The 24,060-nt window shown below is 42.3% G+C and overlaps 1 protein-coding gene across 3 annotated transcripts in view; it reads right to left on the bottom strand.

The window, feature by feature from the left end:
• The window catches only part of ASTN2 (astrotactin 2), a gene marked incomplete at both ends in the record, with an annotated part of 911,329 nt that overhangs the window by 148,492 nt on the left and 738,777 nt on the right, over nt 1-24,060 (bottom strand). For all 3 annotated transcript variants that reach the window (XM_082657265.1, XM_082657266.1, XM_082657267.1), the window contains 2 exons: nt 5,635-5,783; nt 7,325-7,458. In XM_082657265.1, coding sequence (XP_082513391.1) covers nt 5,635-5,783; nt 7,325-7,458 — 283 coding nt within the window. The remainder of the gene's footprint in view (nt 1-5,634; nt 5,784-7,324; nt 7,459-24,060) is intronic.

Raw genomic sequence — 24,060 nt, 5'->3', positions numbered from 1 at the left:
TACATCAAAAAAGTTATGACATGCCATATACTAGCCAGATCCAAATTGAACTTCCCGGGACTTCCCTGGTGGCACACTGGTTAAGAATCCACCTGCGAATGCAGGGGACACGGGTTTGAGCTCTGGTCCGGGAGGATCCCACATGCTGTGCAGAGTAACAAAGCCCGTGCACCACAACTACTGAGCCTGTGCTCTAGAGCCCATGAGTCACAAGTACTTTAGCCCATGTGCCACAACTACTGAGGCCCGTGAGCTTAGAGCTCCGCAACAAGAGAAGCCACTGCAATGAGAAGCCCGCTCACCATGATGAAGAGTAGCCCCCGCTCAATGAAACTAGAGAAAGCCCACGTGCAGCAATGAAGACCCAATGCAGCCAAAAATAAATAAATTAATTAATTTAAAATAAATGTTTAAAAAAACAAAAAAACAAATTGAACTTCCTAAGATGAAAATTACAATGTCTGAGACTTCCCTGGTGGCACAGTGGTTAAGGATCCTCCTGCCAATGTGCCAATGCAGGGGACACAGTTTCGATCCCTGGTCCAGCAAGATCCCACATGCCCCAGAGCAACTAAGCCCATGTGCCACAACTACTGAGCCTGTGCTCTAGAGCCCATGAGCCACAACTACTGAGCCTGCGTGCCACAACTACTGAAGCCTGCGCTCCTAGACCCTGTGCTCCACAACAAGAGAAGCCACCGCAATGAGAAGCCGGCGCACCACAGCAAAGAGTAGCCCCCACTCGACACAACTAGAAAAAGCCCACACACATCAATAAAGACCCAAAGCAACCAAAACTAAATAAATAGAAAATTACAATGTCTGAGTTAAAAAAAAAAAATCACTGCATAGATTAACAGTAAATTAGATACTGCAGAAGGCAATGAAGACAGCACTAGAAACTATCCAAAAGGAAACAAACAAAAAGAAATAATTTTTAAAAATTAAAAGAGCATCAGTGAGATAAAGAACAATTTCAAGTGGCTGAATACATATATTTTTAGAGTCACTGAAGGAGAAACAAGATGGAGAGAGAGAAAAATAATGGCCCCAAATTTTCCAGATGGGCTAAAACAGTAAACCCATAGATCCAAGAAGGTTAATAAACCTCAAACACAATAAATTGCTAATGTAAGCAAGACACAGGAGCAACATCTTTAAATTACTAAAAGAAAAATATGCCAATCTAGAATACTGTACCCAGCCATAATAGCTTACAAAAGCAAAAGCAGAAAGAATTCGTCATTAACAAACCTGAAATATAAGAAATAATAAAATATATCCTTCAGGCAGAAAGATAATGAAATCAGATGAAAATATGGATGTATGCAAAAGAATGAAGAACACCAAAAATGTAAGTACGTGAGTAAACAATAAAACTATTAATTAAATATACTTAAAGGATAATTACTCTTTTAGGAAAATAACAATGAATTATGAAACTTATGTATATGAGTAAAATGTATGACAATATAGCATAAAGACTTGGAGGAGAGAAATAAAAGTATACTATATAAGGTTCTTTTACTGTATATGAAGTGTTAGAATAGCACTTGAGGGCACACTGTGATATGTTAAATATAAATATATAAACCCTAAAGTAATCACTAAACTAACAAAAGAGTTATAATAAATCAACAAAAGAAATAAAATGGAATGATAAATACACTCAATCTAAAAGAAGATAGAAAAAGAGAAGAAAGGAAACAAAGAAAACTGAAACAATAGAAAACAAATAGCACAATGATAAACTTAAACCTAACCACAACAATATCGTATTAAACATAAATGGTCTAAACACCCCAATGTAAAGATAACAGTGCCAGATTGGATTAGGAAAATAAAAACAGAAAAAGAAAAGAATAAAGACCTAAATACATGCTGTCTACAAGAAACCCATTTTAAATATAACGGCACAAGTAATATAAGAGTAAAAAAATAAAAAATGGTAAATCATTCTAACATTAATCAGAAGAAAGCTGAGAAAGTTATATTAATACCAGAAAAAAGATTTTGGAGCAAAAAATGTAACATGGATACAGACAACCATTTCACAATGATAAAGAGATTGATTCATCAAGAGAATATAAAAATTATAAATGTTTATTCACTTAATAACAGAGCTTCAAAATGCATAAAGTAAAAACTGATAGAACTATAAGGAGAAACAGATATATCCACAATCATCATCAGAGGTTTCAGTACCATTCTTTCAAGTATTGATACAACAAGAAGACAGAAAATCAGAAAGGATTTAGAAGACTTGAACAACACAATCAACCAATTTGATCTAACTAGCACTCATAGAAAAACTCATCCATAAATAGAAGAAAATACATGATTTTAAACTGGTCACTGAAAACAATGATAGACCATATCCTGTGCCATAAAACTAGTCTTAATAAATTTAAAATGATCCAGCAACACCACTCCTGGGCATATATCCAGAGAAAATCATAATTCAAGAAGATACATGCACCTCAATGTTCATTGCAGCACTGTTTACAATAGCCAAGACAGGGAAGCAACCTAAATGTCCATCAACTGAGGAATGGATAAAGAAGATGTGGTACATATATACAATGGAATATTACTCAGCCATTAAAAAGAATGAAATAATGCATTTGCAGCAACATGAATGGACCTGGAGATTATCATACTAAGTGAAGTAAGTCAGACAGACAAAGACAAATATCATATGATATTACTAATATGTGGAATGTAAAAAAAAAATTATACAAATGAACTTATTTACAAAACAGAAACAGATTCACAGAGTTAGAGAACAAACTTATGGTTATGGGGGAAGGGTCACGGGGAGGGATAGATTAGGAGTTTGGAATTGACATATACACACTGCTATATTTAAAATAGATAACCAACAAGGCCCTATTGTACAGCACAGGGAACCCTGCTCAATATTCTATAACAACCTAAATGGAAAAAGAACTTGAAAATACGTATAACTGAATCACTTTGCTGTACACCTGAAACTAACACAACTTTGTTAATCAACTATACTCCAATATAATACAAAAATTAAAAAAAATAATATGATTAAAGTCATAAAAAGTGTATACTCTGATATAGTGGAATCAAATTAAAATTCAATGACAGAAAGTTATCTGAAAAATCCCCAAATATTTGGAAATTAAGTAACATGAATCTAAAGAATCCATGGGTCAAAGAAGAAAACAAAAGGGAAATTAAAAGATATTTTGAACTGAATGAAAATGAAAACACAATTTATCAAAAATCTGTGGTAAGCCACTAAAGCAGTAATTAGGGAAAATTACTTGTCTTACAAGAAAAATCTCAAATCAACAACTTCAGCTACCACCTTAAAAATCTAGAAAAAAGAGGAACAAACTAAATCTAAAATAAGCCAAAGAAAAGAAATAACAAAGGTCAGAGTAGAAATCAATTAAATGGAAAACAATAGCAAAGGTAGGTGAAATCAAAGCTGATTCTTTGAGAAGATAAATAAATTACACAACCTTCTTTCCAGATTGATCAGAAAAAAAAAGAGAGATGACAGAAATTACCGATATTGAGAATGAGAATGATATCACTATAAATTCCATAAATATTAAAAAAAAAAATAACAGAATATCACATTTTTTTGCCAGTAAATTTTATAACTTACACAAAATGGATAAATTCTTTGAAATACACAAGGTATCAAAATCACTTAAGAAGAAATTCATAACCTGAATAGCCCTATATCTATCAGAGAATTAAATTAGCAATTAAAACCTTCTTACAAGAAAAGCTCCAAGCCCCGATTATTTCACTTGTGAATTTTACCAAACAATTCTTTTTTAATACATTACTAATTCTACCCAAACTCTTTCAGAAAACTAAAAAGGATAAAATATTCTGCAATTTATTTTGAGAGGCCAGAATTATCCTGACAGCAAAACAGACACAAGCATTACCAGAAAACTACTGATCAAAATACCTGACAAATAAGGATGCAAAAATCTAAACAAAATTTTAACACAATAAATCCAACAATATACACAAAAAGATAGTGCATCATGACCATGTGGGATTAATTTATTCCAGGAATACAAGGGTTTTTTTTTTAATCCTTTGAAAATGCATCAATATAATCTACCGTATTAACAAACTAAGAAACATAAACTATGATCATTTCAATGGACACAGAGAATTCAACATTCATAACAAATAAAGATTCAAGCACTGTGCTGGGAGTAGGACAGACTGGCTGTGGAACTTTGGGAAGGTCACAGACCTCTCTGGGATTCACTACTTGATCTATAAAAATGCACCTGGTAATCATTCAGAGACTAATGTTAGCAACATGGCGGCATAAGAATTTTCACCCCCACCCCCCAACCCCCCCCATCACCCCTCTAACAACCTCCATCAAAAAATCAATTTGAACCAATCCGAGTAATGGCATTGTGGGGACAATTTGAACCGAAAAATCAATTTGAACAGCTGTCCGTGCACAGAAATACTTCACAAGAACTAAGGTTTCTAGGTGAGGGATCACTGCACCTGGTTGAAGCACAAAACTAAGAAAAGATGCTTTGAGGAGAGTAGGAAAGATAGATTCACATTACTCTTATAACCTCTCTCCCCAAGCCTGAGCAGCCCAGTGCAGAGAGAGAAACCGTCCCTGTGGAAGGAAAGAGAAAAGTGAGACCAACTTCACTTTGCACTCCAGAGCCAGCTCCCATGGCTGTAGGTGGCTCCCAGAAGACTTCTGTGTGCATCCAGGACTCTGGCTCATCCCAGCAACTGCTGTCTCCAGGGGCTCCAGCAGCTTCCATGGCACCAGGCTCCCAGTGGGCTCCCACGAACCCAGGTCTCCAAGTCACCCTGACACCTGCCAGCTCCGAAGGCCCCCAGGTGATCTACACTTGAACCCGGGTTTCCGGCTGGGCCCAGCACTAGGCCAACTACCACCAGCTCAGGCTTTTGACCTACCCTGGAACCAGGCTGGCTCCCAGGCTCCTGACACTCCAGCACTCCAGGCCTGCCCTCATGGCCCAGCCTCAAGGCCAGCTCCCTCAGACCCAGGCTCCCCGCCTGCCATAAGCCAGACCAGCCCTGCAGACCCACCTCCAGGATGTCACAGCCTCCTGTATACTCTTTAAGTAAACTTAAAGCACTCCTTAAGATCCACTTTCTGCATCTTCTCCTGCATGTATGAATAATTTCCAAATCCTCTTCCTTAGCATGAAAGACAACTATCTCAGTACATCTCACTAGAAAAGACAATTCCTTGAACTTCTTTATCTCAGTCCCAGAGATAATATATTTACAGATCAAGGTCTTCAAAAATGTAACCTGTAGGCCTTCCCAAGTAGAAACGGACAAATCCTTTTTTGAATTAACTAACACTTTAGTATATGACCTTGTGGATCCAATTTAGAGAATCAGAAATTCTCTACAAGTACAATTTGCTACCTCCCCCTGTAGAAAATCATACCAAAAAGCACACAGGTGTGGGAACTAGGAAACAAACACCAAACAGTGAAACTTCCCAGTGCCTTCCCAGTTCAGAGGACACCAAGTCTCCAAAAGTATTTAGAAAATCCCAGTTTCCCTCCTCTGTCACACCATCTCAACGAAAGAGGAAGTCTTGAACTTTCTACTTACCTGTGTAGAGGTCCGTATCTGTGTATTCATCCACTTTCTTGTGCTGCAGAATGTAATCAGAGACCTTGGTCCCAATAGCTGGCTGGACATCTACCCACTCCAAGGAGACCACGGTGCTGGAGGGCTCTACTGCTGGGGAGAGCCGCAGCCTAGGGGGGTGACAGGGAAGGTTGTTTGTTTGCCAGCCAGTACTGTCTGGGCCCCAAGAGTTTGCACAGGTCAAGATTAAAAGCACAGCGTTCAGTCTGGCTTCAACCCACCACCATACCCCTTGTGTAGACTCAGGCAATTAATTATACCTCTTTCAGCCTCCGTTTCCCTGTTCATAATGGGGACAAGAAAGAGCCACCTTTTGGATCAATGTGGAATCCAGTAAATTAATCCAAGTACATAGTGTGTGCTCACAGCAAGTTGATTAGCTTTCCATTTGTTTAAACTATATTCTCAATGATGCTTCACTGTCAATTAAATTGGCAGTGCTTTCAAACACAGTCATCTGCCAACCTCTCTGCCATTCTCTTCAATCCCCCAGTATATCAGTCAATGCTTTAATATCAATACTCTCTCACAGCGGGCAGGGATCCTGGGGAATCCTTTTACAAAGCAAGAAATAACAGAATGTTTGAAGGTGAGAACTGGGGAGGGGGTCCTCTGAGAGAGGGAAGGGCAATCCCCCCATTTCATGGAAGGTGAAAGCAAAGCCCAGAAAAGGGGATGATCTGCACAAAGTCACACAGCAAACTGGGGACAGAACCATGATGGTGACTTTGCTTGTCCCCAGCCCAGATTCCTTCTCTCTTTCCACTATATCCACTAACTCTGCAAGGACTGTCTTACAATGGACCCTCAGTATTGGCTCCTGCCCAGACCTCCTCCACTCATCACACCACTCTCCCTCTTAATCACACTGCCCCAATCAAGAAGATCTTCCTTTACTTCCTCAAAGGGTGAGTTTCCTGAGTCAGGGCTTTCCCATGGGCTCTGTCTTTTTCCTGAAACACATCTGTTGCCATTTGCTGCCTGGCAAACTCTGACTCTAATTCAGGTCTTCTCAGAGAGGCTTCCCAGACTATCTCCCTCTCCTCCAACTAAAGCATCCCCTCTTTGTTCTGTCCATTAGCACATCTTTTTCTTTCATATTTTTATTATTTAAATGTTTAAACGGTATCATGCTTTCCTGTTTTTGCTTTGACATCTGTCCCCCTCACTAAACGGTCAGTTCCCTAAGTGCACAGGCTGTGCCTGTCTTGCTCATTTATGAATTCCCCAATGTCTGACACACAGCAGGTGTTCAAAACTTCTTTGTTGAATGAATGAATAATATAAAGTTTCTTAGAAAAGGTCCTACACTTTCTTTATCTCAGTAGTCCCAGTGGTCAACACAGAACTGGCAAAGCAGTAGTTAGTGCTCAGTAAACCTTTGCCGAATGGATGAGTGAAGAAAAGTAATGATGGCTGGCTCGGTGCTATTAAAATAGCACACACTGCAGTGTAAGTGTCTACCCCCGAGCCACGATTCCATTCTGCTAAAGCTCCCTGCTTTCTCAAAGAAGGAGGTAGGCCCCCAGAGACTTCAGGCATCTGGTGAAGCACCTTAGGAACAGAAGCAAGCCATGGTCTGCACTGGGAGGACAAGAGTATGAGTCCATGGAAAGGGGTGGCCAGAGGAAGAGGGGCCATACATACGTACACCGGCTGCGGGAGAGGGCTGCAGTTGGGGAGCCCACTGGCATCAAAGGCGCTGAGGTCACACCTGCACCAGTCATCGATCACGTCCCCTTTCCCTGAGCACCAGTAGGAGCTCATCAGTGCACTCTTGAAGGCCTGGAATAAAGGAGGACAAAAGAGATGATTATGACAATGGTGGAGAGATGGAGAGTGAAGGTCCCAGTGGCCATGATAGTCACTGACCCAAGCTTCAGAGGAGCTCTCCTGGGCACAGGACACCATCTCTTGCATAAAGCCCCAGCATTCTACCACCAGGTTCTTCTATTTTGAGCCATTCTCCACCCAACAGCCAGAAGGATCACTGAGACAGGATAGTAACAGCATCCACTGAGAACCTCCCCTGGGCCTGACACTCTACTCTAAGTATATTAACTTATTTCATCTTCAGTACCTTACACGATAGCTGTAATAAAAATTATCATTATTTCCCATTCTACAAACTGGAAAACTGGGGCACACAGAAGGTAAGTAATTTGTCTGAGGTTCATAGCTACTAAGTGATGGAACTGAGATCTGATCCAAGACAGTCTGGCTCCAGACCCTGCCCTCCTTAACACCTTGCCACACTGCTTCTTGTAGAAATCTGACCACCTCACCACCCTGCTTTGAAACCTTCAGAGGCTCCCCATAGCCCTCAGGATAAAGTCTAAACTCCATGCTCTAGCTCCTGACCACCTTCTTAGTCTCATCTCTCACCACTCCTCTGATTTTCCTTTGCATGCTACCATCCACCTTCATGCAACCATTAACATTTCCACCAACAGTGAATTCCTGCTTATGAAAAGTGTGCTCTAAATCAGGAGACAGCAAAGTGTTTCTGCAAAGGACCAGACAGTAAATATTTCTGACTCTATGGCCAGGCAGTCTCTGCCACAATAACTCAACTCTGCCTTTGTAGCATGAAAGCGACACAAATTATAAATAAATGGGCATGTTTGTGTTCCAATAAAACTTTATTTGCTAAGACAGCCGACAGGCTAGACTTGTTCTGAGGTACATTGTTTGCTGACCCTTGCTCTAAATGATGATTTATTGATTGATTATTATTATTTTGGCTGTGTTGGGTCTTCGTTGCTGCTGCACGGCCTTTCTCTAGCTGTAGCGAGTGGGGGCTACTCTTCGTTGTGGTGTATGGTTTTCTCATTGCGGTGGCTTCTCTTGTTGCGGAGCACGGGCTCTAGGCACGTGGGCTTCAGAAGTTGCAGAGCGTGGGCTCAGTAGTTGTGGTGCGCGGACTCTATAGCTCAGGCTCAGTAGTTGTGGTGCATGGGGTTAGTTGCTCCACAGCAAATGGGATCTTCCCGGACCAGGGATCGAACCCGTGTCCCCTGCATTGGCAGGTGGATTCTTAACCACTGTGCCACCAGGGAAGTCCCCTGATGTTCTATTTAATTGCAATGTGCTTCATTGTCTCTCTCTTTCTCTCTCTCTCTTTTTTTTTTTTAAATACATCCTGTCCTCTCTACTGGAATACTCAACCCCACCCCCACCTTGGAATCCAATTCACTCTTTTGGTCTCAGATGAAACCTTCTTTTCTATGGGAACCCTACCTTGACTTTCTTAAGCCTGTAATCAGGCTCCTCTTCTGGACACCACAACACACTAGACCACACCTAATCATCACATTCCCTTGCCTATCTCACCCAACAGACTTTGATTCCACAAAGGGCACAGGCCATGCCTTGTTCACATGAGTGTTCCCATGGGACTGAGAACACTTATTCAGTCAATATTTACTGAATAAATGAACAGACACTGAAAAACTGATCATGAGGCTGAGGTTCAGATGTGCTTTATGCTTTCGTCACTCCATTTACACTGACATTTCAAGGCACTGGGGATTCAAAATGCTTGACAGCTCTTTTTCAAACTTGGGGATTCCAGAGAATGTTGATCTCTTATTCCTTTGCCAGGTAACAGACTACCTGCTTGCTTTCTTCTTTCTTTTAATTTTTTTTTTTTTTTTTACCTTCTGTGTACTTTTCCAACTAAAGCTTCACAAAACCTACTACCAAGGACACTTGATTACGCAGGTGATACTTTTTCCATCTTGCATTTTTTTGGTTGTTCTTTCTTTCTTTATTTATTTTTTGGCTGCACTGGGTCTTTATTGCTGCATGTGGGCTTTCTCTAGTTGTGATGAGCGGGGGCTACTCTTCGTTGCGGTGCACAGGCTTCTCAGTGTGGTGGCTTCTCTTGTTGTGGAGTACGAGCTCTAGGCACGTAGGCTTCAGTAGTTGTAGCACACAGGTTCAGTAGTTGTGACTCGCAGGCTCTAGAGCACAGGCTCAGTAGCTGTGGTGCACAGGCTTAGCTGCTCTATAGTATGTGGGATCTTCCCAGACCAGGGCTCGAACCTATGCCCCCTGCATTGGCAGGTGGATTCTTAACCACTGCGCCACCAGGGAAGCCCTCCATCTTGCATTGTTGAAAAGACTCAAGTACAGCATGTTTGTGTAAAGTGGGTCTGGGGTCTGCCTCCTTAACTACTCAGAACACAGATCTAGAAGGAGAACGTGTGTATCAAGGACACTACTGTGTAAGCCTCCAACACATTCCCCTCAGTGCCTCTGATGAGAAGGCTCCAGTTATTCCTGCCATATGTCCTTACTCATATCCTCTCCAAGGGGTGAACAAATGATCCAATTTCTCCTGAATTAAGAATAGTGACCCAAAGAAATAAAAAGAATTATAAGAGCTAATGTCCATGAAGCACCTAGTTATGCAGTGGAAGGTACTTTAAGGGCATTAAAGTGTCATTCTCACAATAGTCCTGAGACACAGATACTGTGATCTTCATTTACAGGTGAGAACCAGAAACCAGAACAGTGAAGAAATATTCCCAAGATCACATAGCAAGCAAATGATGGAAGCAGAATCCCAACCCAGATCTCTGTGACTCCCAAGCATAGGTCTCTTCTATTTAACCACTCAGGACAGTGGGGTTGACTCCAGGTAGGATTGCCAGATTCAGTAAATAAAAATACAGGATGCCCAGTTAAACTCACGTTCCAAATAAACAACTTTTTTTAGTATAAATATATCCCATTCAGTGTTTGCATATAAATTATGTGGGCCAGAGTCTGGCACACAATAATAGCACTGTTCTTACTACAAGTTAGAACCTAGGTTAGGAACAACATAGGTTCTCCTACTGCCACCAGAGGGGGCACTCTCATGAGGGCAGAAACCAGATGGGATGGGCCATGCTGACTGACAGACTTTCTTCTCCCTCCATTTGCCGGCTCCCTCTGATTTAAATTAACATGTACAACTGCTCGTGGTTTAAGATTCTATAACATCTCCAGCTAGAGCTAAGGGCCTAATTATCATAATGGTGAGATCCAGGGCCATGGATGAAAGTGACACAGATGGTAAGAGATTGCCTTGGACTCCAGCAAGGGGAGGAGAGAGAACATCCTGTTTTGTGTACGTGTTTTTGTTTTTGCGTGTGTGCGTGTGTGCGTGTGTGTGTGTGTGTGTGGTTTTTGTAATCAATAGTCACTGGAGCTTGTGAAAAACAAAACAGGAAATCTCTCTGGACTTTGTGAGTTTCACCATCCAAGCAGCTCTTGGGAAGAAACATTGCCTGTGAGTCTCCACATCCACTGGCTCTTTCCCAAACCCTGAGGAACAGAACGGGGACTGCAGCAGTAGCCAGGCAAACCGTGGATAGAGCTCAAACACACCCTGATAAAAGGCCTACATCAAACAGGGAGCCCTTGCAAGGCAGCAGAAGCCAGCATGCATCAGCTCAGGTTCACTCTTTTCTTACATCTCCAGTCCTTGCAACACTCCATCCCGAATCCAAATAGATCCCAAGGGAGGAACAGCATAGAATGTTCCAGCTTCCAGGGACTCCATAAATCATCTAAGTGAATCTGTTTTACAGATGCACATACAGTGGCCCAGAATGCTAGTTGGCTGGCCCAAGGTGATAGAGCAACTTTGTGGTGAAATGACTCTATTCCTCCATTTAATCCTCAAAATTACCCTTTGAGATGGGTGTCCTATTCCCATTCACAGACACATGGATGAGTAGGATTTGAACTGAAGTTCGTCTGAATTCTGGCACCCTGGACTTTCCCAGGTCGCACAGGAACTATAAATGCCAAGATTTCATCCAAAACATCCTTTTCAGCTGTTCTGCTTGTATCACGTGCTTATGTGTTGTTTGTTGTGTGCATGTGTGTGTGCCTGTGTGTGTTCTCAGAGGAAAATGAAACCTTACACTAGAGGCATTGTTGACTCCTAGCTTTTGAAAAAGTGAAGGCACTTAAGAAACAAATCCTGTACTTAATACAGGGCTAAGGGCTACATTTGCATGGTCATTGGTTTTCATGACAATGAAAGTTTGCATTTCCACTACTAGTGAATGCTTCCAACTTCTGGCTAATTAGCTAGCAAACCAAGCCCCTCAGGATGCGAAAACAGCCACAAAAATGTTAAGCAATCAAAATAAACTAGGATTTATTCTTGACTCCACTGTTACTTCCCTAATTGAACTTTGCATAAGTTATTTCTCCAGTTAAGCCTCAATTTGTCCATCTGTAAAATGAGGACACAGAAGTTTTATTTTGGAGGGTTTAATTAACTGAACTTCCTCCTCCATACTACATGCCATCTAGTTGCTGAGAAAGATGATGGACAAGACCCAGTCACTAACTTCAAAGGACTCACAGTCTAGTGATGAAGGCGCACACAACTACAATTAGTATGGTTGAAATGCTGTGAAGTAACATGCAGGAGGTTATGGGAATACAAAGGAAGAGGACTTTCCAGCTCTAAAAACTTTGACAATGTCTTGGGAATCTTAAACTTCAAGTTAACACTCCGTATTTGATTAAGATAGATTCTTGGGGCCATCTATACAGAATGTCACTAAGCCTACGAATTAAATTCCATACTCTATACTTACAATGACTATTTTTTACACTGAAAAATTATACTCAGGGGCTGACACCAAATCTGCTATTTTTGATACGGAGATGGTTCTGCTTTGTATAACCAAAAAGATGCCCTGAAGTCCTCACTCAAAGCTTCATGAATGTGTTATCTTCAGTACTAATAAGCTTGGTCAGGTGGTGCTCAGCCCATACCAATTGAGGAGATGAAAGGCCCTCTGGAGAAAGAAACGGATTACCTTTTTGCCACCAGGCTTCCTTTTAGTACCTAACACAGTATCTAGCAGACAGCATAAGTCAGCCAATATTTGTTAAATTGAATTAAAAATTCACATGGAATGCTGAATGAAATGAACCAAGTTTATAAATGACATCATAAAGTCAGGAAAATGTGTGTGTGTGTGTGTGTGTGTGTGTGTGATGCTCTCCGTCCTCAAGATTACTTGTATCTCCCACATCAGTGAAGGGCACTCCCATCAATTTGGTGCCTCCAGACAGAAACTGAGGGTTACCTGGGCTCCCCCCTCTACCTCATAACAGGTTTCAAACCAGCTTCTCTCCCCCGGCCCCATGGCTGTCTCCTGGGTGCAGGTTAGTAATGCCTCTTCTCTAGGCAATTGTCATAGCCCCTGGACTGGCCTTCCAGCTCCAGTCTTTTCCAGCACATCCTCTCCCAGCTTTCTAAAACATCACTGCCTATTCCACCCCCTTGCCTGCACCCCTTCAAATACTCCACCACCTTCTGATTGAAGCCTCTACTTCTTAGTCTGATTTCAAAGTCCTCTTTGTTGTTCAGCCTGTGGCTTTTCTCCCATCTTCCCCTTACTGTTCCTACTCTGTGCACATACCATCTTATAGGAGCGCACTGCTTCATACCAAGCCTTTGCTCATGTGCCTTTGTCTAAAATGCCCTTTCCCCACTTATTTTTCCTTGCTGAAATCCAGGAAACTTTTTGTCCACCAGGACCCTGTCACTTGAGAGATTCCGTCTCTCTCGTCTCGTTCAATTTCTGCACGTCACAGTCCCACGCAATTTGCTTGTTTATGTGTACTTCTTGCTTATCAGACCGGGAACTCCTCCAGGCCAAGGCAATATATTTGATTCGTCTCTCTCTCTCCCCAGCTCCAACCAAAAGAGTGAACACATTGTAGGGTCCCCAAAATATGTGTTAAATTCCATAGATATACGTAATAGGATGCTTGCCCGAAGAATAAACTTGCATACTTGCTGGGTTTTTTTTTTCCAGCAAAAGAGATGACAGAAGTGCAATCGGTCACCTTAAAAAGACTAAATTCCTTGATATCGTTGAAAAGGGGTCAGGGTGGTGTATGGACGTAGAATCCCTTTTGGAGGCATTTGGGATTACTGCTTGGAGGAGAGTAGGTTGATAGTTCTTTGCCCAGGAAGTACTTGGGTCTAAAATAACATGCTCCTATGTTCCTAGAGAGAGATGGGAGGAAGGGAAGTGGGTGACATTCTAGTTTTGTAGGAAGACTAATTCCTGAGCCCACGCTGACCACATTTGATTGGTCAGGAGGGACTAGGATTGATGAACATATAGAAGGGTTGACGAGGACATCATAGCAGTGCTTGTGCAGAGGCAGAAATAGTGGTTTACAACCTGGCCTGGACCTCTCGGATAGGACCTACCTGAGCCACCTGCCATTCAGTCATCAGCACACCCCCTAGAGTGGCTATAGGAGATGCGAATCACTCATTGCCCTGGTAGTTACAGGAGTTGGAGACCAGGGGGCTGGAGCCCCCATTCGTCGGGAAAAAAATAAGTAATGCTGGTGTGTCCTGACAGTGAGGAGATTAACTGGTCATCTCGTTACAAATCAATGACTGCATACTTAAGCAGCATGTGTGAGAACATTTGGGAAGAGAAGTGGGTAATGTTAGTTGACCTAAGATTTCTTATTCCCAAACAGAGCAGGAAGGCAGGTGTGGTGACTTTAAAACATGACCCTAAATATCTCTGACATTTCCCTCACCGTTAGGCGGGATCCAGGTTCTCTCCCCTTGAGTCTGGGCTCTACAATTGCTTGATCAAAATAAGTACGGCTGCTTCAATTTCTGGGCTCAGGCCTTAAGAAACTGGCAGCTTCCACATCATGCCTCTTGGAATGCTCACTCTTAGAGCCCAACCACCATGCTGTGAGGAAGCCCAGACCACATGGAAAGGCCACATGTAGGTATTCCAGGCAACAGACCTAGCTGAGGACCCAGCCAACAGCCAAGGTCATCTGCCAGATGGGTGAGCCATAGACACCTGCTGACTGCAGCCACATGAGGGAACCAAGTCAGAAGTGCCCAGCTCAGCCCCGTCAACCCCCAGAACCATTAAAGACAATAATAAAATGATCATTGCTTTAAGCCACCAATTTTGGTGATTGCGTAGGAATGAATAACTGGAACCGCAGGTAATCCACTTCTGAATAATCCTGAAAGATTACTTAGAAGAGGTAGCAACTAGGGAGCAGCTGATCAAAGGGAAGTAGGCACCTTAAATTACATACTTATCCCAGGAGTTAGAGGGCTCTGAAGTGCATACACACATACTCATTGCCCCAGATCCCTGGCATTTCAGACCTGAAAGAGTCCTGAAAGGTGAAACTGGCCTTCACAACTTTGCACAGACTAAGGGGCCCAAAAGGAAAAGTGACCTGTCCAAGTTTATACCACAAGAATCTGTCAGAAAATAAACTAAGTTTTTCATATCAATTAACATTCACCATATAAGGCTGCTTACCTTTGGAACTGGCTTCAAGCCACTAATCTGTTATGCTTTTAGATAGGAAACAAACATAACAGCAACATTTACTGAGAGTGTCATAAGCATTTTAATACACATTATCTCATTCAATCCTGTCAATAGCCTTATGAAGCAGATTCTGCTGTTACCATCCCCATTTTACAGGTGAGGAAACTGAGGTCTGAAGGGTGAAACAACCTATTCAAAGTAACCCAGCTAAAAAGTGGTAGAACAAGGATTTGAACACAGGTCATGTGATCCTACCATCATGAACAATATTCTCACTAACTAGAGGATATTATTAACAGCACTTAACATTTATTGAGTGCTTACTACAAGCCAAGCACTGTTTTAAACACTTTATATGTATTCCTTCTCACAACAAGCCTAAGTACTTTAGACATGTTAACTCATCTAATTCTCCCAACAACCTGTGAGGTAGGCATGCTTATTATGTTCCATTTTACATTTATGCCCAAGATCCTAGGGCTGGTGAGTGGCACAGCCAGGATTTGAACCCAGGGAGTCTGGCTCTAGAGCCTGTGCTCTAAAATGCAAAGCCTCCAAACACACAATCCATTTTTAAAAAACTGTTATTTATGTTCCTGATTCCCCCCACCTTTAGCATATACTGAGATTTTTCACTGTACCTAAGGGAATGGGCCAATGAAAATGCTATAGGTAACTGCCATTTACATTCAAGTCAAACGTGAGCAATGTTATATAGTTCAATGTAACAGAAGCCTCAGGAGTGAATAAAGTCTCACAGGAAGAGGCTACAGAGCTCAGACACGAGAATCCCAGGGAACTCTAACATTTTCTGCCTAACTTGCTGTGTGACCTCAGTAAGTCATTTACCCTCTCTGGGCCTTATTATCACCTGTATTTTCTTCAACTTGGACATACATTCCACAGCATTGCTGGTTCTAATCATTTTCTGATTTGTGTTCTGGATTTTGCTTTTTCTCAAAGCTGTCCACAATTTTCCCACCCCCTTTAAAAGTTCTCATCCCAGGTATACTGCCTGGGATTCTTAAACCATGCCAGTAGGCAAAACCATGGGGACAGTAAAAGGATCAGTGGTTGGCAGGGGTAGGGGGAAGGGAAGGATGAACAGGGGGAGTGCAGAGGATTTTAGGGCAGTTAACCTATTCTGTATGATACTATCACCGTGGATACACATCATTATACATTTGTCAAAACTCACAGAGTGCATACCAAGAGTGGACCTTCGTGTAAACTTTGGACTTTTGGTGATAATGATGTGTCAGTGTCAGTTCACTGACTGTAACAAATGCATTACTGTGGTGTGGGAGGACTCTCTGCAGGGGAAGGAGTGTATGGGGACTCTTTGCACTTTACACTGGGATTTTGCTGGGAACCTAAAACTTCTCTTAAAAATAAAGCCTATTTCTAAAACTCCTGCCGGAACACTCTATGACATAAATCACAGCAAGATCCTTTTTGACCCACCTCCTAGAGAAATGGAAATAAAAACAAATATAAACAAATGGGACCTAATGAAACTTAAAAGCTTTTGCACAGCAAAGGAAACCATAAACAAGACAAACAGACAACCCTCAGAATGGGAGAAAATATTTGCAAATGAAGCAACTGACAAAGGATTAATCTCCAAAATTTACAAGCAGCTCATGGAGCTCAATATCAAAAAAACAAACAACCCAATCCAAAAATGGGCAGAAGACCTAAATAGACATTTCTCCAAAGAAGATATACAGATTGCCAACAAATACGTGAAAGGATGCTCAACATCACTATTGTTAAAGAAATGCAAATCAAAACTACAATGAGGTATCACCTCACACCAGTCTGAATAGCCATCATCAAAAAATCTACAAACAATAAATGCTGGAGAGGGTGTGGAGAAAAGGGAACTCTCTTGCACTGTTGGTGGGAATGTAAATTGATACAGCCACTGTGGAGAACAGTATGGAGGTTCCCTAAAAAACTAAAAATAGAACTACCATATGACCCTGCAATTCCACTACTGGGCATATACCCTGAGAAAACCATAATTCAAAAAGAGTCATGTACCACAATGTTCATTACAGCTCTATTTACAATAGCCAGGACATGGAAGCAACCTAAGTGTCCATTGAGAGATGAAAGGATAAAGAAGATGTGGCGCATATATACAATGGAATATTACTCAGCCATACAAAGAAACAAAACTGAGTTATTTGTAATGAGGTGGACGGACAGAGAGTCTGTCATACAGAGTGAAGTAAGCCAGAAAGAGAAAAACAAATACCGTATACTAACACATTTATATGGAATCTAAAAAAAAAAAAAAAGTTCTGAAGAACCTAGGGGCATGACAAGAATAAAGATGCAGATGTAGAGAATGGACTTGAGGACATGGGGGGGAAGGGTAAACTGGGACGAAGTGAGAGAGTGGCATGCACATATATACACTACCAAATGTAAAATAGATAGCTAGTGAGAAGCTGCCACATAGCACAGGGAGATCAGCTTGGTGCATGGTGACCACCTAGAGGGGTGGGATAGGGAGGGTGGGAGGGAGGGAGACGCAAGAGGAAGGAGATATGGGGATATATGTATATGTATAGCTGATTCATTTTGTTATAAAGCAGAAACTAACACATCATTGTAAAGCAATTATACTCCAATAAAGATGTTAAAAAACAAAAAAAAAAAACTGCCAGTTAACATCTTCTCTGTAGAAGAGGCCCCACAGATGATGAGCATGTCATTGATGGTTTTTGAGGAAAGGGGGGAGTGGGATGAAGAAGAGAGACACCCCTCTTACGCATTTCTTTACTCTAGGTCTGGTGCTGGGACATCTGTCTCTTAGCTCCTATAAGACTCCTAGCACTGTCTCTTAGCTCCTATAAGACTCCTAGCAACCTGTGGATACGGCAGCTCTTACTGTTCCCAGTAATCCGTACAGATGAGCCAATGTAGGATCAGAGAAGAGATACCAGCCCAGGTCCCGCAGATTGAATGCAGCAGAGCAGAGGGCCTCTAACTCTGAATCCCAAGCTTTGCCCCCTGACCTCCCTTACCCTACCCCTCAGTTTCAGCCTCTGAGTTAGATCCCCCCACTCACAAGGCCACACAGTAAAGGAATACTAATAGGCAAGGACCCATTTCCTTATGAGAAATTGTGCAGCTCAATCTATAGCTCTATGAATCACAGGAACGACACCTAATTTCCCCTGTCAGGATAAAGTTTGCTTTTCAAGCCATTCTCGCCTGAATGATGAGAGCCTGACAGAACAGCTTGTTAATCTGGGCGACAGGGGGAAGACGTTTAGGGGCAGCCAAACCCCTTCTTGCCACACTTACCTCTGCTAATGAAAAAAATATTAGAGAAATAAATATACAACCCACTGAGACGTTCCTACACAGGGCTCTGTCAGCTGTCTGTTTCCCAAGATGTACAGAGACAGGATGATATGGTTATATGATCTTCAGGCAAGGAGCTATTTTGCTTGTCAGTTCACTCCATATTTTAGCTCCCATCCATCTCACGTAGAGGATGAAGTGCTGGGTTTTAAAGCATTAAAAATAACAGGGAGCATTTTTGAGCAAACCTATATGCCACACACAGTGCTCCGTGTTTGCCATGAGGAGTTATTTCATTTGCACAGCAATGCCACGATTCAGTACCTCTATCACTCCCATTACACAGAAGATGAAACTGAGGCCTCAGGGAGTCTGGGTTCCTTGCCCATGTCACATAGCCAATATTTGGCAGAGCAAAATTCTAACTTAAATGTGTCAAATTCAAAAACCTGAATGTTTTACCACTGTGAGCTAATTTAATCCTCATAATAAGCCCATATATTAGGTTGCATTGTCTCCATGCAATCTTTGAAAAAGTTGAAACTTTAAAAAGATCTGGGGACTTCCCTGGTGGTCCAATGTTTAAGACTCCACGCTCCCAATGCAGGGGGCCTGGGTTCGACCCCTGGTCGGGGAACTAGATCCCGCATGCATGTCGCAACTAAAGATGCCCGCACACTGCAGTGAAGATCCCACAGGCCAAAACGAAGACCCAGTGCAGCCAAATTAATTAATTAATTGGGCTCGTGTGATCAGGTGACTTGCACAATGTCACCAACCTAGGGTGACTCAGATTCCAACACATCACCTCCTGCCACCATCGTTTTTTTGTTTTCTTTTGCGGTACGCGGGCCTCTCACTGTTGTGGCCTCTCCCATTTGCGGAGCACAGGCTCCGGACGCGCAGGCTCAGCGGCCAGGGATCACGGGCCCAGCCGCTCCGCGGCATGTGGGATCTTCCCGGACCGGGGCACGAACCCGTGTCCCCTGCACCAGCAGGCGGACTCCCAACCACTGCGCCACCAGGGAAGCCCCACCATGCTTTTTACACCCTATTTTCCAGCTATGCTTTCTCACCTCTCGCGTCTTACATGCTATTTTCTCTCCTTGAAACACTCTTCCCCCATCTAATAATTTCCCCCACTGACCAGTCCATCAGGTCTCAGCTTGGAGACCACCTCTTGCAGTCCCTGGTCCCTGGGATAGAACCCTTCCTTTGTAACACATCTCTTCCCACCTTCCCCTATTACAAAACTTATTTTCCTGTGTTGTATTTTATTGTCTGTGTCATTGCTTGTCTGTCTCTCCTAACAGACTGTACAAATTGAGGTTGGAGCCCTGTCTACTTTGTTTACCATTTAATCCCTAGTGCCTGACAGAGTAGGGGCCCAGTAATTGATTAATCAATTAGTCTGTCATAAGTTAATTAATGTTAAGAACCCTAATCCTGTCACATCTCTGTCCCTTTGCCTCCTGTTGGCCTTAGCTTGGAAGATTTCTCCTTTGCCTGGGGCCTCAGGATAATCCTGGGCTCTTAACCTCTGCCATGCTCCTACTAGATGCTCACTTTACTCCTGAGACCAGCCCAGGAGATCTAAGAGCCAAAGTTCTTGACCCAAAAACCTTCCACACCCTCCAGTAAAATACGGAAGGGCTTTTGAGCTTTTTGCACAAAGCATCCCAAAGATCAGAAGGAACAAGTGCAAAATTACTTTGAAGACTCTTTCTTAAATATTTATGCAAATTACACTCAATAGACTTTGATTGCTTTTAATATTAAAACAATGGAGTTTTCCCCAAAGTGTTTCTCATAGTATGATTCCTGGCCCTCTTGCCTCATTAATGGCCTGAAACACTTATTAGAAATTCAGATTCCCAGGCCAAACTCAACCCACTGAATCGGAATCTTGGGAGAGGTGCTACAGAACCCATGATTGAATACACTCCCAAGTAATTCTTAGGTATTATTAAGTTCAAGAATCTCTGATCACTTTATCCTGTGGCTTTAGATATATCCTGGCATATCATAGTGTATCCCCCTGAGTCAGGGTACTTCAGTTTGAGAATAAAAACTGACAGGATTTTTAATAGATATGCTTCAGGTTATCAGATGCAAGGGATGGTTTGGTGTGCATATCTGAACTAAACAAAAATAACCCTGTTGTTTTGGCCAAGAGTAGTGGGACCAAAACTGGCCCAAACTGGAACAATCACATATTTTCCCTGGGAATTTAGATTCAAATGTTCATTGCTCTCTCTCAGTGCTTGAACTGGTATGAGATGCAAGGCTAGGCTTGGCTAGGCTGGGCTTGTCATGGTGAGCCACATGGATGGAAACCAGAAAAGGTGGGAGGCGGGGGAGGAAGGAAAGGAGGAGAGAGAGGAGAGAGAGGAGAGAGAGGAGAGAGAGGAGAGGGAGGAGAGGGAGGAGAGGGAGGAGAGGGAGGAGAGGGAGGAGAGGGAGGAGAGGGAGGAGAGGGAGGAGAGGGAGGAGAGGGAGGAGAGAGAGGAGAGAGAGGAGAGAGAGGAGAGAGAGGAGAGAGAGGAGAGAGAGGAGAGAGAGGAGAGAGAGGAGAGAGAGGAGAGAGAGGAGAGAGAGGAGAGAGACAGACACCAATCAACTGCAGAGGGAAACAGAACGTCAGGCTCCAGGATTACTGCTGACAGTGGCTTCCTGGATGCTGGTAGCTCAGCTGTGCTCTCTGTCCTTGAGTTACATGAGAAATCACTGTATCATTATAATAATTTCTCCATTTTTTGCTTAGACTGTTTCAGTGGGTTTCTCTTTTTACCAATAAAAGAGCTATGACTGAGACAAGTATAAAGATTCTGTTTCCTAGCTTGGCACACAGGGCCCTTCACACAGTGATGCCACACAATCTCCTTAGCTCATCTCCCACAACTATAGTCTTCCTTGGTCCTACATAACATCTACATTAAACCACCTGCCATGGACCAGATAGGCAACACACTTTGATGCCACTGTGTCTTTGCACATGATTTCCCTCAGCCTATAATGCCTTGACTCCATTCTACCTTTGATCAAATCATACTCATTATTTAAGACCCACTACAACTGCAATCTTCTCTGGAAACTCTTTTCTGATTTCCCAACAGAACTGAAGGCCTCCACTGCACCTTGGACAACACATCAGTTAGTGAACCACAATATTTTATAGAACTATTTATTTGCATACCAGTCCTCTCCACTGAACTTTGAGTTCTTTGCCTTATTTTATCAGAAGCTCCAACACAAGGCCTGGCCCAAAGAAGGTACTCCATAAATGTCTGTTGTATGACTAAGTGTTGCACGAATGAATGGTAAATTCTGAGGACTAGAAGACTGAGAGCTCTTTGGATGTCTAATCTATGTTATCCTAGTAGACCTGCTCAGTCATCATGGCAACAGATTGTGCTTACATTGTTCCAGACTGTCTCCAGACCATTTGTCCTGCCTGTCACTGAGCTGATAGCAATTGTGAAAGTGATGAATGAGCAACAGGAAACATCAGTTATAACTCCAGAGAGAAGACACAGCCATATCAGTAGCCTCATACATCTAATCGTGAGTCATCTTCCCAAGGCATCTTGCCCTGTGACCTTGAACTGCCAAGGGCTTCTCAGTCCTGTACAAATCCAAGTTCTTCAGAGGATGGCTCCTCCTCTCAGCCTGTCTCCTACAAGGCATTGCTCCTGGCCCACTCAGTCCTGGAAGGGGAAACCTGGATGGAACTCACACACTTTTCCTAAGGGAAGCCTTTAGCCAAGGATCCCAGCCCCACCCAATAGATAAGACCTGTCTTCTAAGGCCTGCTGTCCTTTGACAGTAACTCCTCTCCCCTTGTGGTGAGAACATCTGGAGATGAGAGGCAGGTGGGAAGCTTTCAAGTGGAGGATCTGTCCAAGACTGTGGAGTTTATGTTGCTAAATGCTAGCTGAAGCTAGTGGTGAGTTCCTGAGTAAAGGGCTGCAAAATGTCCCTTCTGTGGCCACTGGTGACCTCATTTTTCCAGTACATCCATTTTCCCTTAGGAGGCATCTGAGGGAGGTGGTCTCTCCAGCTAGTGGGGCTTCCATGGTTGGGCCTGTGGGTAGGGGCAGGGAAAGAAAGGTCGGAGGAGAGGAGGGGACATGCTGTCTAGACCCATACTGAGTTTATCTTTGCCTTTGAGAAGGTGCTTTGGAAATCTGGCTAAAAAATTATGGAAAGGGAGATTCCTACCAGGTTCATTGTAGCCATATTTCCAAGCTGACAAGCTGGACTCTGAGAAGTCTTGATCCCTTAATCTAGCAAAGGACGTTACAAATGCTGGAGGGATGGCAGAGCACGGAGGTTAAGAATACGATCCTTGGAACCAAACCCCTGGGTTCAAGTCTTAGTGTCATCACGGAGCAAACTTGATAGAAGTGACTTCAGTTCTCTATGCTTCATTCCCACATGTGTAAAATGGAGATGTATTAATACCTACCTCAATAAAGAATGGCAAAAGAATAATTTATAAAGTGCCTAGAATAATGCCAGAACCACATATATGTTCACACTTATACATATATTTGATAATTAAAGAGTACTGACAAAGCTTTTAAACTTGGATATTCTCTAAATGGAAGAAAGATAGTTATTATGAATTATTATTGTTTATTATGAATGTAGTAAAGTTATTTACAGGCAACAGTGATTCTAGGCACATCTATGCTCAGAATTATTTTTCTTCTTTTTAACATTTTTACAATGGGGAAAAATATGTCATTAGAACCAACTATCAGAGACGGCAAGATTACCTTTACTTTGGGGAAGCATGCCTTTCCTCGTCTCTGTGAACTGACTACCCTTGAAGTTTTTTAATTGGCTGATGCCTGAAGGTAAGGCAATTACAATTATTGTACACCTACTCTGTGCTGGATGCTTTAATCAGAAGCAATAGCAGAAGCAGAAGAGAGAAGGAGGAAGAGAAAGAGGAGAAAGATGAAGAAGACAAAGGTAGAGGAAAGAAGCTGCAACTCATATTGATCGAGCTTCTAATTATTCTAGGCATTGATAAGTGCTCTGCATATATAATCTTACGCAACCTAACAACAACTCTGTGAGTTAAATACGGTGACCATCCTCACTGAGATTCTGAGTATTTAACTTATAGCTCCAGAATATCTGGTAAAGTGAGAATGTAAGCCTAGGTCTATCTGATTCTTATACTGCCCTTCTTTACATCTGTCATCTGATATAATACGCAGAAGCAACCTAGGCAGCGAGTCTTCTTATCATCCCCATCTGACAGATAAGAAAATGAAGTTTGGGTAGGCTAAGTCACCTGTTCACTACAGGTAAGCAGGTAACATCCAACAGGTAAGCAGATTTGGAATTCAAATCTAGATCTGACCGACTCCAAAACTTGGGCCCTTTCAATTACAGCTCACTAAAGCACCTAAAATTTCAAAATCTCACTAAGAAGTCTGTTTACTTTGAATGTAACTAATATAACTCTCTGAAAAGAAAAAAAAAATAGTAAATAAAGCTATCTATATATATATAAGTATAGAGCTATACCAATATGCCTACCTTAGACATATATCTAAATTCCCATTTTCTCCCGTTCCATTCAAAATGGGATCCGCATATTCAAGAAACAACTATGGGAGAAGCACCATGGAGGGATGGACAGAGTCTCACTAACGTATGATCCCCCACCCCCAAGCAGCTACCATGCTTC

Source organism: Grampus griseus, assembly GCF_964374135.1.
Source record: "Grampus griseus genome assembly, chromosome: 6".
Lineage (NCBI taxonomy): Eukaryota > Metazoa > Chordata > Mammalia > Artiodactyla > Delphinidae > Grampus > Grampus griseus.
This window is presented reverse-complemented; position numbering and strand designations above follow the sequence as displayed.